The sequence below is a fragment of the Pleurodeles waltl genome, chromosome 3_1 (genome assembly GCF_031143425.1).
Source record: "Pleurodeles waltl isolate 20211129_DDA chromosome 3_1, aPleWal1.hap1.20221129, whole genome shotgun sequence".
Classification (NCBI taxonomy): domain Eukaryota; kingdom Metazoa; phylum Chordata; class Amphibia; order Caudata; family Salamandridae; genus Pleurodeles; species Pleurodeles waltl.
In genome coordinates this window covers 798419887-798432606 of record NC_090440.1, presented here as the reverse complement: position 1 = coordinate 798432606, position 12720 = coordinate 798419887, and the positions used below count along the sequence as shown (strand labels likewise).

The 12720-nt window shown below is 46.0% G+C and overlaps 1 protein-coding gene across 2 annotated transcripts in view; it reads right to left on the bottom strand.

Moving 5' to 3' along the window:
* The window catches only part of TRIM66 (tripartite motif containing 66), a 549453-nt gene that overhangs the window by 260067 nt on the left and 276666 nt on the right, over positions 1–12720 (bottom strand). For both annotated transcript variants that reach the window (XM_069223667.1, XM_069223666.1), the window contains exon 8: positions 1751–1868. In XM_069223667.1, the coding sequence (XP_069079768.1) occupies positions 1751–1868 (118 nt within the window). The remainder of the gene's footprint in view (positions 1–1750; positions 1869–12720) is intronic.

The window sequence follows — 12720 nt, the reverse complement described above, 5'->3', positions numbered from 1 at the left end:
AAGTATGACACCAGGAATGGAAAATGCAAACCACAAGTTTATCAGAAGAAAGCAGGAGCTCACACTCTACACAGTTGAACCTTGTCGCTGCAGAGACCAGACGATCCAACAGTCAAGCCTAAGCTCTAGAGCGCGATGGTCACCATAATCACAGCTGAAGACATTCATAAAAAGCATCACTTTCAATAAAATGAACGCCTTCAGAGGAGAAACTTTCAATACCCTTACATTTTCACCGTTTAGATGAGTGTGTTCTTTCCACATTGGTCATATTGTCGCTTTGTCCAGTGATCCGTTCTTATGATTACTTTGTCCGGACATTCAATTACTTGCATCTTGAGTGGGTATCAATTGTGCTAGTCTGTATCTTTGATACCTTACCAAGCCTTGTAGGTTTTCAATAAAACAAAGAGGGTGTGGTAGTATATGGAACCTTGTTCATCCCTTTACAGGAAATCACTGTACCCAGACACAGTAAGTGTTCAATTACAGAGATATACATCTTTATTCTCCCTCTTCCGATATACACTGTGACTTCTTCACACACTCCAATCACAGAACCGATCCCTGGAATACAACCATCGTTGTAAACACTGGCTATACAAAGCTCAACACATAGGGGGTGATTCTCACCCTGGCGGGCGGCGGAGGCCGCCCGCCAGAGTTGCCCCCTCCAAAATACCGCTCCGCGGTCGAAAGACCGCGGAGGGTATTTTGGGATTTGCACTGGGCTGGCGGGCGACCGCCAAAAGGCCGCCCGCCAGCCCAGTGCAAATCATCCTTCCCACGTGGACGCCGGCTCAGAATTGAGCCGGCGGAGTGGGAAGGTGCGACGGGTGCAGTGGCACCCGTCGCATATTTCAGTGTCTGCAAGGCAGACACTGAAATACAAAGTGGGGCCCTCTTACGGGGGCCCCTGCAGTGCCCATGCCATTGGCATGGGCACTGCAGGGGCCCCCAGGGGCCCCACGACACCCCATACCGCCATCCTGTTCCTGGCGGGCGAACCGCCAGGAACAGGATGGTGGTATGGGGTGTCAGAATCCCCCATGGCGGCGCAGCAAGCTGCGCCGCCATGGGGGATTCCCAGGGCAGCGGAAAACCGGCGGGAGACCGCCGGTTTTCCCCTTCTGGCCGCGGCTGAACCGCCGCGGTCAGAATACCCTGTGGAGCACCGCCAGCCTGTTGGCGGTGCTTCCTCCAACCCTGGCCGGGGTCAGAATGACCCCCATAGTGTTAACGCATAAGGTAAAGGTGAAATAGAAAATATCAGCATTAGTTTGAAGATTTTCTTTTCAATTTCTAATATTTCAGGTACTTTTTTTTCTTTTGAATTTTATAGATGTTATTGGTTGACACCCATCTGACAATGAGTGCTTTGGGTAGGATAGTAAAGCTATCAAAATCACACCTTTTAAAGTCAAGAGCTAACACGTTATGAGGAGAAAAATACCAAATAAATATGATAATTAGACTTTAAGAATTTGAGAAAATATAACACACTTATAAAGAAAATGTTTCAAATGTGGTATTGATGTCTTTATGTAGGTATGTTGTATAGCTAACATAAATGTAGTACATTAACAAAGTTTATTGTTATGAAGTAATCGTGCTTAGGCAATAGCTAAATGGAAACAGAACCGTTAACACATAAACATAGTTCTATGTATCAACCTTTATATAAAAAATAGCATGCCTTTTACTGTCACTTGCTTGAGAAAGTTAATTGACTGAAGTAACGTTTCCTTACCTAAGTGAGATAGTTGCTTGGTCCAGAGAGATGGTTCCCAGCTGAACCTAATCTTCCAAGGAGGTGGAACATCAGTATTGCAGTTTGTTTCCAAAAGGCGTTGCATTTGGTAGACAATCTTATGAAAGAACAAATGGTAATTAGTTCATTATTTAGAGTTAATTGTTTTGTATAGCAACCTAAGTCACAAACGCCACTTCACATCATTTGCAAAGTGACTAAAACTGATCAAAGTGATTAGGAAGGAGGGAGGCAGCTAATGGGTCGGTAGAATATCTCAACTCAGTTATGGTACCTAAATGAGTCAAAGTGGCCTGGTGCACTTAAAGTATGTCTGAACCTGAGTATATTGTTCTTGAACCTTATGAATATGGTAATTTTCATGGTCAGGTGTAAAGACTACCATACAGTATCTTCCGGATACCTGACATGCTTTCTTCCCAGTGTTGTCTGATGAGTGGAATATGTCCTTGTGAGAGAGCACCAACATGGCAGAAACATAATTAACAAGGGTTAGGCCTAGCATCTTTTGGCATGGTCTCCTGTTTTGACTGTGTGCTGAACTTCATTTTTGCTAGCTTCTCTGCTATCCAGTGCTAAAGTGAATGTGCTCTGTGTCTAAAACATGGTGACAATTGCCTCTCCATGGCTGGCATTTTTGGTTTACCGAGAAGCCCCTATTAAAGTGCACTATGTGTGCCCAGGGCCTGTAAGTTAAATGCTACTAGTGGACCTGCAGAACTGTATGTGCCACCCACTATGGTAGCCTTTCAAACATGTTTCAGTCCTATCACTGCAGAGCATGTGTGTGCAGTTTAAACTGCCAGTTTGGCCTGGCAAGTGTACCCACTTGAATGGCCCAAACCTTACTTTTTGTTACATGTAAGACACCCCTAAGGTAGGCCCTGGTTAGACCCAAGGGCAGGGTGCATTGTATTTAAAAGTTGGACATGTACTTTCAAGTTTAACATGTCCAGGTAGTGAAAAACTCTTAAATTAATTGTTCACTATTGCAAGGATTATCTCTCCCATAGGCTATTATGGGGATTGCCTTAGAATATCTTTTAAATGTAATTTCCAATTGGAAAAACATACAAAAATGAAGTTTGGAATTCTCGACTCACAATTTAAAAATACATCTTTTAGTAAAGGTGGTTTTCAAAGTGCAGGGCAGAAAATGCCACTTTTAGAAATTTGGCATTTTCTCACTTTAACCATTCTGTGCCTTAGCCTGTCTCCAATCCACGTCCGGTCTGTGTGGGTTTAGGTGACAGCTGCATCTGTGCATTTCATCCAGACAGTCATAAAATACAGGCCACTCCACTGTCCCTGTATTCCATCTGCATACCAGTGGGTCTTCCTGGGCAGGAAGGGCTTTCACTCACACTTAAAAGTGCAATGACTTCACCCCACACAAAGGACTAATAATACCCCACAGACCTCTTGGCAGACAGGACTGTGCTCTTCAAAAACACTCCTGGAAGTCTTCCCCACTTCAAAGGCACTTTTGGGTTATAAGTGCTGGGTCTCTGACACAATATACTCGGAACACTTCTGGACTGAGGGCATTCTACCAGGAAGATGGATCGTTGGGCTGTCAGGAGGGACTACCAGTTTGCAGTTTGCTCTGCTATGTTGGCCTGCTGCCTGCTACTTGTTGCCTGCGAGTGAGAGGACTGGATCTAACTTCTACATCCTACAATTTAAAGTTTTTCAAAGGGCCTGACAGAGCTTGCCTTCTGTTTCTGAAGTCTCAGGGATATCAAAGACTTTACTTGTATCTTTCTACCAGCACCAGGACTCCTCTATTGAGAGCCCTGCTCTGCTAAGTGGTGCCAAATCCAGTCCTGGGCCCTTGGCAGTAAGTGTGGAGCTGCAAAACAAGAACTGACACAACAACACCTGTGCGTCACTTGGAACCGATGAATTCCACTGTAGAAACGCTACTTTGCTGCCCCCTGCACCGAAGTCCCGGGCACCGCTCACCAACTGCACAACGCCATGACCCCAACTTACAATGCAGTCCCAGCTTGGCCGACGCAGCACTGATGCACCAGAACCAGCACTTATCGCTTCTGGACATCAAGACATCCACTATATTGCCCGATCACGAAACGACGCCTCGCTTGCAAGTGCAGCGCATGCCCTCCTCTGGATCACCATATTGTCAAGGAGCATCAACGCAACAAAGATACTGTCAGCGGATCTGCATGACTCCTGTAACCGGTCCCCCCTCCATCTCTGTCGGACTGCACTTTTGGATTTGCCCCAGTCCAGCGCAACTAGATAGTTCTGGTTGGAGCTATTGACTTCTAAGCACTGGATTTTGATCTAACCTTTCAAAATGAATAACTTGATTTGTGTATATTTGGCTTTTGTCGTTTGGGTCTTGTTTGACTCAGATTAATATTGACTATTTTTCTAAACTGGTATGGAGTCCTTTTGTGGTGTTTCCACTGTGTCATTGTGTGTACGCACATTCTTTTTCCATTGGCTCATTAGTTTAGCCTGACTGCTCTGTGCCAAGCAACCAGAGGGTGAGCAGAGATAAACTTTTAGTGTGTATGTTACTTGCCCTGACTAGGATTGTGGTCCCTACTTGGACAGAGCGCAAACCTCTGCCAAACAGAAACCAGATTTCTAACAATGAGTGTCTATCTTGGCCTGTATTACAAATAGGGCACATCTCCACAATCTGCACCACAGTGAGCTTTTAGCTGGCACCGTCTGTAATATGGCATGGTGCAAAGGCAAAGAATTCCTGCATTTGAATGGGAATGCATCCACACTCAAATGAGGGAGTGCCCCCTTGTGATCCTGTTGACGCACATTTAGTGCGAGCACAATATGACTCACAGAAGGAACTTGCAAGCATCTGTGGCATCCTCTGTGACACCAACATTTCCCATGAGTGCAAAACGCAGACACACATGCCTGTTGTGTCCCTGGGCACTTTCTAAAATATGGCTTCAGGTTACCTTTTTGAGTATATTATTGTAGTTTTCGAATGAAGATAAGTTCTAGAACTTTCAACTTATTTGAAGGTTGAGAAGTCCTCTTTCAGTTTTAATGGAAAGGGGCGATGATGCCTTGCTTGAAGGAGGATGGAAATGAAATCTATGCTAGTGAGGCATTATTGTTTGTGAGCATGTCATCCATTAAGTTCGAAGTGCAATGTCTGAGTAGAACGCCAGGCAAGGATAATAGGGCAGGGAAATGTAAAAATATTTCAGGACGTCCTCCTGTGTCACCACACTGAAGATGGAAATGATGGATAAGGATTTGAATACATTTAAATATGAATAAATCTGCTAACAATATTCTGACGTTTTACCTGCACTTTTGAAAAACAAACTGTTCAGTATTTTTCTTGGCTGTAGTGCTTTCCAAGGACATACCATCTCTGGTGTTTATGCAGACAATTCTGGAAGGCTCTATAGAGACGCCTCCCAAAGCATAATGTGTAACAGTCAGATAAACCAATGAAGGTTACTCAATATAGAAATGGAGAAACGAAATCTAGCCAGTTCAACTGAGTGATTATGAACCATGTAGAGCTAGCTCAGGAGAAAATCAGTCATGCCTAATTAAAGGCCATTACTACAAATTAGACAGGATCCCATCTAAGCTGCAATGCTTTGATCTTTTCAGCTAAAAGGTGCAAAATTAGACATAGGGGGTTATTCTAACTTTGGAGGAGGTGTTAATCCGTCCCAAAAGTGACGGAAAAGTGACGGATTTACCACCAGCCGTATTACGAGTCCATTATATCCTATGGAACTCGTAATACGGCTGGTGGTATATCCTTCACTTTACCGTCACTTTTGGGACGGATTAACACTCCTCCAAAGTTAGAATAACCCCCATAGTCTTCCCAACTAAAAAGAGTATGTAGAACTACTGAGGAGAGCAGTGGGTAGAATTGCAGAGGTGTGTCCTTCCACTCACCACTAATACTGCAGTTTCCCCTCTCCACTTTATGCCCCTCAAGTGGCTTTAGCAGAGGTCATCAACTGGGACAGCCTTGCCCTCCATTTGTTTAAAGAACTATGGGGGTCATTCTGACCCCGGCGGTCTCGGCGGGAGCACCGCCGACAGACCGGCGGTGCCCCGCAGGGCATTCTGACCGCGGCGGTTCGGCCGCGGTCAGATGCGGGAAACCGGTGGTCTCCCGCCGGTTTCCCGCTGCCCTGCAGAATCCTCCATGGCGGCGGAGCGCGCTCCGCCGCCATGGGGATTCTGACACCCCCTACCGCCATCCTGTTCCTGGCGGGTCTCCCGCCAGGAACAGGATGGCGGTAGGGGGTGGCGGTAGGGGGTGCCGCAGGGCCCCTGGGGGCCCCTGCAGTGCCCATGCCAATGGCATGGGCACTGCAGGGGCCCCCGTAAGAGGGCCCCACAAAGTATTTCAGTGTCTGCTATGCAGACACTGAAATACGTGATGGGTGCCACTGCACCCGTCGCACCTTCCCACTACGCCGGCTCAATTCTGAGCCGGCGTCCTCGTGGGAAGGTTGATTTGCCCTGGGCTGGCGGGCGGCCTTTTGGCGGCCGCCCGCCAGCCCAGGGCAAATCCCAAAATACCCTCAGCGGTCTTTCGACCGCGGAGCGGCATTTTGGTGGGGGAAGTTAGAATCACCCCCTATGTTGTCATCAGCACAGGGGTAAAATTCAGCGCCACAGTGTATCATAATAAACATCAGAAGGCTTCAGATTTCTTGACAAAAATACCCCCACTACTCCTGCTAAAGATACAGGAGTGCTTAGCTACTGAGAAAAGCATGAGAGAAAACAATTATGGGGCGTAGCCATCGCAGGGAAATGACAACAAGTCTGCCTGCTGAGCTCTGAACTCGGGGACACCTAATTAGGGCATGAGCTGATGGGTTCCAGAAGCAGAATGGTGTAGGGGAACACTCTAGAAGTCACAGCGGGGCTGGCCGGGTTTGGGGAAACCAATACCTCCACACAAACCGCCTCAGAGATGAAGCCCCTACCCTGGTTGGCCAAGAAGACGGACATAGGCCACAGGGAATGAGCGAGGAGGACTGAGCACACCCCAGATAAAGCTGACTGGAGCATGACGGCTGGAAAATTAATCGGCTGAGCACCTGAAGTCTGGGAGCTAGCGGTGCTGAGTGTGAGGTTCTGGCAACAACCTCCGGTGCACATGCTGAGGGTCTCCATCTGGCCTAGAGACTGGTGCTTGCCTGACTAGTGGCAAGAGCTGGGAAGAGTCCTCCTAGTAGACTGAGCAACCTGGAGGGATCAGTGAGGGCCTAACCGGGCCCTGGAGATTCAGGGAATCCCCCACAAATTACATATGTAATGTTGTTGCTGCCTGATCCAATATGTTGGGCACCATCTAATAGAAACAGCACATTGGTGACCGCCCTTTGACCAGCTTTGCCCAATGGAGGGGGTAGACTGGCTGAGCCTCTGGAGCCTTGAGGTCGGATTGATCAGAGGGTGAATGTGGCAAACCGCTTGCGGACATGGTGGCCCTCCTCTGGAGCGCAGGTACATTCCAGCATCATTAAGGGAGCCGGGGAGGAGACACCCACCCCCACACCCTAGAGGGGAGGCAAGCACCACATCAGCCTTCCCGGAGGTGGTTGGAGAGGGGGCCCTACCCTCACAAGGTATGGGCCAGTGTGCTGCTCCATATTCTGCTGTGAAGTAGAATCCACTGGATTCAGCCCTAAACGCATCCACTGGCTCCTCTCTAGTCTTCAGCTTGCATAATCGTTTTAAAATACAGAGACCCCTACGACTGTTCCCCTTGTAGGCTCAACACTACAACTGAGTATTATTTTGCTGGTCTGTTCAAACACTAGTGACAGCCCCATGGCGGCAAACAAACCCAAGACCTCAAACACACCCTTGATCATGGAGATGCTCCCCCAACAGGGCAAAGGGGGCAAACATCAATCCACATCTGTACCATGGATCTTGCAACGCTATGAACTTCCTGATGCCCTAATTGACTCCCAAGACTTACAACCACTATTGACAAAATCAGATATACAACTATTACAACTGGAATTTAAAAATGATATGACCAATCTTTCCCAAAATTTCCAAAAGCAGATTATGGACCTCGACCATTAGATTAAAAAAGCAGAACTCAGATCAGATCAAGTGGAAATGATCCTGACAGAGCACTCCCATGACAAAGATGACTGTGGCCAGCAGCTCGACAAATTGCAAGCACAGCGATTCAGGTTTGAGGAGAAACTGGAGCACTATGAAAACGGGGCCAGGTGGAATAATCTCAGTATTAGAAGCTTGGACAGGAACAATTCTAATGCAGCTCTCTTGTCCCACGACACGCCTGCTGATTCTGAGGTCCAACTGGACCATGCCCATACTCCTCCTTCCAGCAAAAACAGAACCTGGCCCCAGATGACACATTTTCATTTCTGCAAGGTCAAGGAATCTATTGTAGTAGCTTCTAGGACCCTATATGCTCTCCACTTCAGGAGGGACCAGACTTCAATCTTCCAAGATATTTCCTCAGCAACCATAGCTCTTCACGAGACTTTCAGGACATGACATCTTACCTCAGGCAGGAGAAAATACCATATCATTCAGGTTATCCCTTTCAAATTCACTTTATCAAAGCTAATAAGCAATATTCGGTGACAACATCTCAAGAGGCCGAGAACTTCCCGACACAATGATGCTCAGGACCAGGATGTCCGGCCCTCTTCAACAACCCCTGGGGCTAGAGGGAGAACACCACAAGCCAGAAAAAACAATGCCAAACACGCAGACTGTGGCAATGTATGGAGAAAGACCCTCATCCTCATCTGTCTAATGAGGGATAATGGCAACACCTGTGCATCGTTTATGGGTCTGAACAATAACAGACTGCCAGAAATAAGAGAAGTTAGAGAACTGATTACAAAGACTTAGCATTCAGTGAAGGTGGTCAGTCTTGACCTGGTCAGCTTCTACATGAAGAGTGAGGGGAGGTGACTGGCACCCATTCCCCCCACCTTGACACGGCCTCCACAACTGCAATGCACTCTATCAGCTCCTGTGAAAATAACCAATTGCAAATTTGGAGGTCTCGAACTCTCTCTGGAAGCTGCCACACTATGTTTGTCCCATTTTCAGTCCAACTACAATGTTTATATTCATAATTTATTTATTATGTTCTTTCCAGTTCTTGTTTTTGCTTTTCATGTTTTGCTTAGAAAACCTTTCCACTGGAACATTGATCATTAACCCTTTTCGCACTATCTGGGGTAGCGGTCCTGCTCGTGGCAGGGCTAACTCGATCAGACCCAGCAATTCTACCAACCAGGAGAGGGGGATGGACGTAGGCTTTTGAAGGGGAAATACAGCCACACACCTCCAATATAAACCTGAAAGTCCATGGGGATGACCACTTTGATGATTGCCACTCTCAACATACAAGGCCTTAACTCTCCCATGAAGAGAGGCTCATTGCTCAAATGGATACACCATAAAGATATTGATGTACCCCTATTACAAGTAACGCACCTGTTAGACAAAGACACTACTAGATTGTGATCCTGTTGGTACCATACTCACTCCCATACTGTGTCTCCTACAAAACCAGGGGCCTACCCATCTTACAGAAAAGAGGCCTAAAGTTTAATTTACATGGCTAATTGAAAGAGGGCAGATACTTATACCTGGATTGCACAATCAGAACCACAAAGCTTTCCTTCATCTCAGTTTACGATCTAATGATCAAAAACAGTTGTTTTATAATGACCTGTTTCCACAACTCGCAGTATTGCTGAGTGGAGACCATAATGTACCCTGCAATTTGATAGGTCAGTCCTGGGAGATTACCGTACCCATGCCCTGTCCTCACTTTGACAGAGGATGGAGGACCTATCCCTGGTTGATATATGGCGCTCTCAACAGAGTGGGAATACACATTCTTCTCCAAAGTACATAAGATCTACTCCAGGGTTGATTATTTACTCATTGACAATAGTCTCACCTCTCAAATTCTTGACACTGACATAGGTACTAAGGCACTCTTGAACCACTCCCCAGTTATGATGCGCCTACATTTAACGCTCCCCTAATGACCAATGCAGCATACATGGGTAATCAACAAAATTGCATTTTGTAACCCTGCCCTGTGCAAATCCATTAGAGAGACCGTAGAGAACTATTTCTAGGAAAACAAAAATTGGGAGGTTGACTGGAACATGATATGGGATGAGGCCAAGACAGTCATCCGAGGAGGCCTCATCTCCCATATGGCTGGATTCAACCGAATTGCAACCCAAAAGAAGGTCTTTTGGTCCTTTGGGTTGCAATTCGATTGACACCTATGTCAATGTCAAGAATTTGAGAGATCAGTTACAGAGACTCAAACCTCATCACAAACAAAGTGGCTCCCAACAAACATATAAGGAACTACAGGCTGCATGAGGGGAGCTACAACCTCTATTAATGAAAGAGACAGCAAAGAAAATGCTTTATACGAATCAGAAATAGTATGAGAAAGAAAATAAAGAGAATAGGCCATCAGCCTATGAACTGCATCAAAACCAAACTAGAAATACCATCTAATCAATTATGGATGATGCAAGGCTCACACATACTACTATACCAGATATAATGAAGGCATTCCATAGTCATTACACATCCTTATATTCTGCACAGCCCCTAAGCGATATAACCTGTTGGAAAACTGAGCTAATTGCAGAGGTCCTCTCACCTTTTGCCCCCATCTGTAGCTGGTACTGGTGTTTTCTGACTCTGACCATGCCCTGGGCAGTGCTAACCAGTCCCAGGGCCAGTGCTCTGTTTAAAAAGGTATATGCAAACTAATTATAATTGGCTTTGGCAATCTACCTAAAAGTCCCTAGTAAATGGTCGGGCATGTAGGTTTAGGAACCCCAGTATAGTTAGTACACGCATAGGTGCACTGATGTGGTGTCCAGTGTCATAGTGAAGGCAGGCCTGCATTGCTGGCTGCTTTTAAGTTAAAATTAACCCCAAATTCAACTTTGGAATTAAAAGTACTTCCAAAGTCTCAAACTACCTTAGTCTGCATATAAGTCACCTCTAATATCTGCCCTAGGCGCCTCAAGGGTTGGGTGCAGTGTAAATATAAGCAGGGACTTTATAAAATATGTTTTATAAGCCCTGGTGATGGAAAAACAACCAAATTTGTTTTCCCCATTGTAGTCAAAGGGCTCCATAGGCTAACATTGGAAGACTTTATTTTAAAATAATAAAATCTTATTTCAATAGAGATGAGCATCTTGCCAGTATTTAATTTAGAACTCTTTTTGAAAGTTAGCAAATTCATCCCTGTAGTGCCCTTTCCTGATTGGCAGTATCTGGTAGCCGGAGCCAGGCTACCTTAATGAGGTGTGAAGTGGCCTGGGCTGAGACAAAGGAAGCATCTGGTGGGAGGAGAACTGCTGCAGCGGATGGCAGAGCAGGATTGGGAACAATAGCCAAATTGGTCTTCAAAGGAAAGAAAGTGACTTGGGACAGAAACTGGACCTCCCCCATTTCCTGGTCCCCCAGACAGATGAGAGTCCCAATGATTAGATTAGGAGTGGGGGTGAAAGGGGTTTGTTGGGGAGACATAGCCACACCAGTGGGTGGACTCAGCCAAATCTAACCTCTAAGAAGGAATTTTCTCCATGGTGGTTTTTTTAGAGAATGTTGCTTTCTGGGATTTATATTTTCCACACTCCCGCACTCCATTAGACAGGAAGGCCCACCTACTTCCCACCCCAGGAGCAAGGATAAATATGGCAGAGCTACCCCAACATTCAGATCCCTGCTGGAAGAACATAATGGAGAACAAGAACTGTCCTGCTAAACCCCTGCTCTGCACCTGAAGAACTACACTCACAAAGACTGCACCAGCTGCACACTTTAGGCTTTGCCTGCATCTGCAATTCCAGGAGTGGACTCCCTGTAAGCAACAGGTACAAAGGAGCTGACCAGAGTTACCTGCATCAAGTCCTGCAAGAAGAGCCCAGCTGACCAGCTGACCAGCGTCCAACGCCCATTTGAGGATTCTGACCAGGTGCAATCTAGGAATTGTCCCAAATCGCACGGAGCAACTCAGAGCTTCTGGAACCTTGGATCAAGTTTGTGGACACTTCAAGGATCCAAAAAGGTCAGCTGGAAGAAGATCCAAAAGTCTGGAGATGTTTGGAGCAACTGTTGTAAAAAGTTTCATAAGCTGGAGAGGTGCATTGTGGGAGTTGAGGTTCCAGACCCCAAGAGGCAAACCAGAGCCTCTGAACCCTTGGCTGGTGCTGTGGACCACTTTCCTGAATTAAGAAACACTTCTGAATATAAGTGCAATAGTGTTATATCGTGGGTGGCCTGAACCCTGGACTTTGTTCCTGTCCAGTGTGACTTTTTGTTAACCCGGTGAGCATTATTTGCTTCTAAGAGCTAGTTTAACTTGTAATGTTTAAAAAATCATATCTCTGGTTCCCTACATTGGATTTTTGTTGTTTTGGTTTCATTTGGAAGATGAAAATATTTCCTATTTTTGGTGGTGCAGGATTTTTATTATGCATTGTGTTTTACTTTTTTCTGTTTTGTTGATATTAAATGCTTTTCACACCTTTCTCCTAAATTAAGCCTAACTCCTCATGGGCCAAGCTACCAAGGGTTGAGCAAGGATTAATTTGTTGAGACCTTGACTGGACCTAGTGGGGGACTGTGGCCTATTGCTATGTGTAGGTACCTACTTGCCCTTACCAATAACCCACTTTTTAACATAATCCCAGACCGTTATTTAGAGTCTTTGCTCTTCCCCGATGCTGGGAATCTCGATTTCTCATTAATCAATGACCCCATCACGGAGGATGAGGTGAGGGCCGCCATAAAACAACTTAAGCCAAGTAAAGAGCCTGGGCCAGACGGTCTATCAACTTTTTTGTCCAAGGCATATATCCACATAATAGCTCCCCACTCACAATGCTTTGCAATACCTT